The following is a 1,885-nucleotide window of genomic DNA, read 5'->3' as shown; positions in this document are numbered from 1 at the left end:
AACCAAAGTGCAGTGGTTCCCAAACTTATCAGCTTTTGACCCACAAAATAACAACAGCAGAGACCTGTGCCCCCAGCTATTTTTGGATGATAAACATTTGTATCAGGTCAACTAAACATGGGCATAGTAACAATATTTTTATACTAAATTTACCCATTTTAAATACACTAACCTCACTCCTTTAACAACTAAGGCAAAAATGTAACTAATTCCTAAAATTTTTTCAGGACCCCACTTTGATGTTTCGGGACCCCACTTTGGGTCCCGACCCCAACTTTGGGAAACACTGTCCTAGATAGTGTGAATTTAATTGTGGTTGAATGAGAAGTATAAATATATAAAATTCTGATACTGTATTAGTTTGTACACAAACAAATCATGTCCCATTCCAGCAGGACATAATCATTAAAATAAAAGGACTGTACTTAAGAAGTTTTTGTATTTCATGAATTATATTATTGCATTTGGCCGCAGCCCTCAGATAGATTTTCATTTTGGGGAAAAAGGTTGTGCAGCCTTGATATATGTATATAAACTGAAACAGCTGGACTAGTGCATCCTAAATTTAACATAAACTAAACATTATTTTAATACGACGTCATTTCTGCATTTTTTGGGGAGATCTCCTAATAAATGTCATTACAGAAAATCTAACTGCTCATTTTAAATCAACACTGTTACCTTTAATACTTAAGTACAAAAAATATCAGATGCTTTAAGATTTTTACTGAAGTAATATTTCTAAAGGAGACTTTAACTTTTACCACAGTAATTTATTTGGTAAGATACTTGTACTTTTACTCAAGTATCACTTTGTGGTACTTTATACAACACTGAATTGTGTATAATTATGTATTTATGTGGCATTTTTTACGACAACTTTTAGCTATTGTTTTTGTCTGCCTAGGTTATTATGGCAACATCTACCTGCTGACGGATCACCTGTTGGACTTGTATCGTCAGTCCTCAGCATACAGAAAGCAGGCTGCCATGGTCCTAAATGAGATGGTCAGAGGTTCTGTAGGCATCGCCCTGGCACCTCGGGGTCAGTGTTTGGACAGTGAGATTGAGGGAGCTTCTGCCTCCCAGGAAGACATTAAAGCTGTAGTGGTGTCCATCATGGAGGAATACACCAGTCTGACTAACTGGCACTTGATAACCGTGAGTGAGGAGACCGACAGAGACCACCAGGATCAGCAGGTGAGGTCTAAAGTCCTAAATTTTAATGTCTTCATCCTCAAACATTTTCTAACAAACTGATACTATCTGCTTAAACTCTAAAATACGTTTAGCGTATAAATTTGCTGATAGTCACTTGTTTCTCATGAAACTTCAAACTCACAGAGAAGTGGGCCCCAGACTAATCTTTGCTGAACAGACTGGGCAGAAAGAAAAAGCTGCTCCAAGGTGTGAACTGACTGACTTTGCACTTTTAAGGCTGGATTTGTGAGGAAAAAGAAATCTCCTCATGCGTTCATCAAAGAGAGGCAGAAACACGCGGGCAGCTTTCTGTTAGCTTGTAGATAAACAAGCTGTTTGCTGCCAATCCAGAAAACCCAACATATAAAACGAGCAGAACTGTGTGGTGTTGTTCTGAGGCTATTTAGTCTGTAAAAATAATCTAGACTTTTCCCTTAAGTCTTATATATTACGTTCATCTGTAAAATGTGGAAATAACAAATAAGGGTGGAAAAATATGTTTGTGTTACACAAATACGCAGCTACAGTTATTTTATTATAAACAGGTGCTCTTGCTTTTATTAATAATAATTCATTTACAATTTTTTTAAAAACATGAAAATTTTAAACATTCATTTGTGAGGATCATACGGAAAAGCACTGCACTCACCAATAATCTAGACTTTTCCCTTAAGTCTTATATATT

At 36.2% G+C, this 1,885-nt stretch overlaps 1 protein-coding gene across 1 annotated transcript in view; it reads left to right on the top strand.

The window, feature by feature from the left end:
- tti1 (TELO2 interacting protein 1) overlaps window positions 1–1,885 on the top strand; it is a gene marked incomplete in the record, with an annotated part of 27,456 nt that overhangs the window by 8,064 nt on the left and 17,507 nt on the right. Inside the window, 1 exon segment of the mRNA XM_014015371.1 lies at window positions 908–1,200. Within this exon segment, the coding sequence (XP_013870825.1) occupies window positions 908–1,200 (293 nt within the window).

Source organism: Austrofundulus limnaeus, unplaced genomic scaffold (genome assembly GCF_001266775.1).
Source record: "Austrofundulus limnaeus strain Quisiro unplaced genomic scaffold, Austrofundulus_limnaeus-1.0 Scaffold128, whole genome shotgun sequence".
Taxonomy (NCBI): domain Eukaryota; kingdom Metazoa; phylum Chordata; class Actinopteri; order Cyprinodontiformes; family Rivulidae; genus Austrofundulus; species Austrofundulus limnaeus.
Note: the sequence above shows the minus strand (reverse complement) of the source record. Positions and strands in the feature narration are given on the sequence as shown.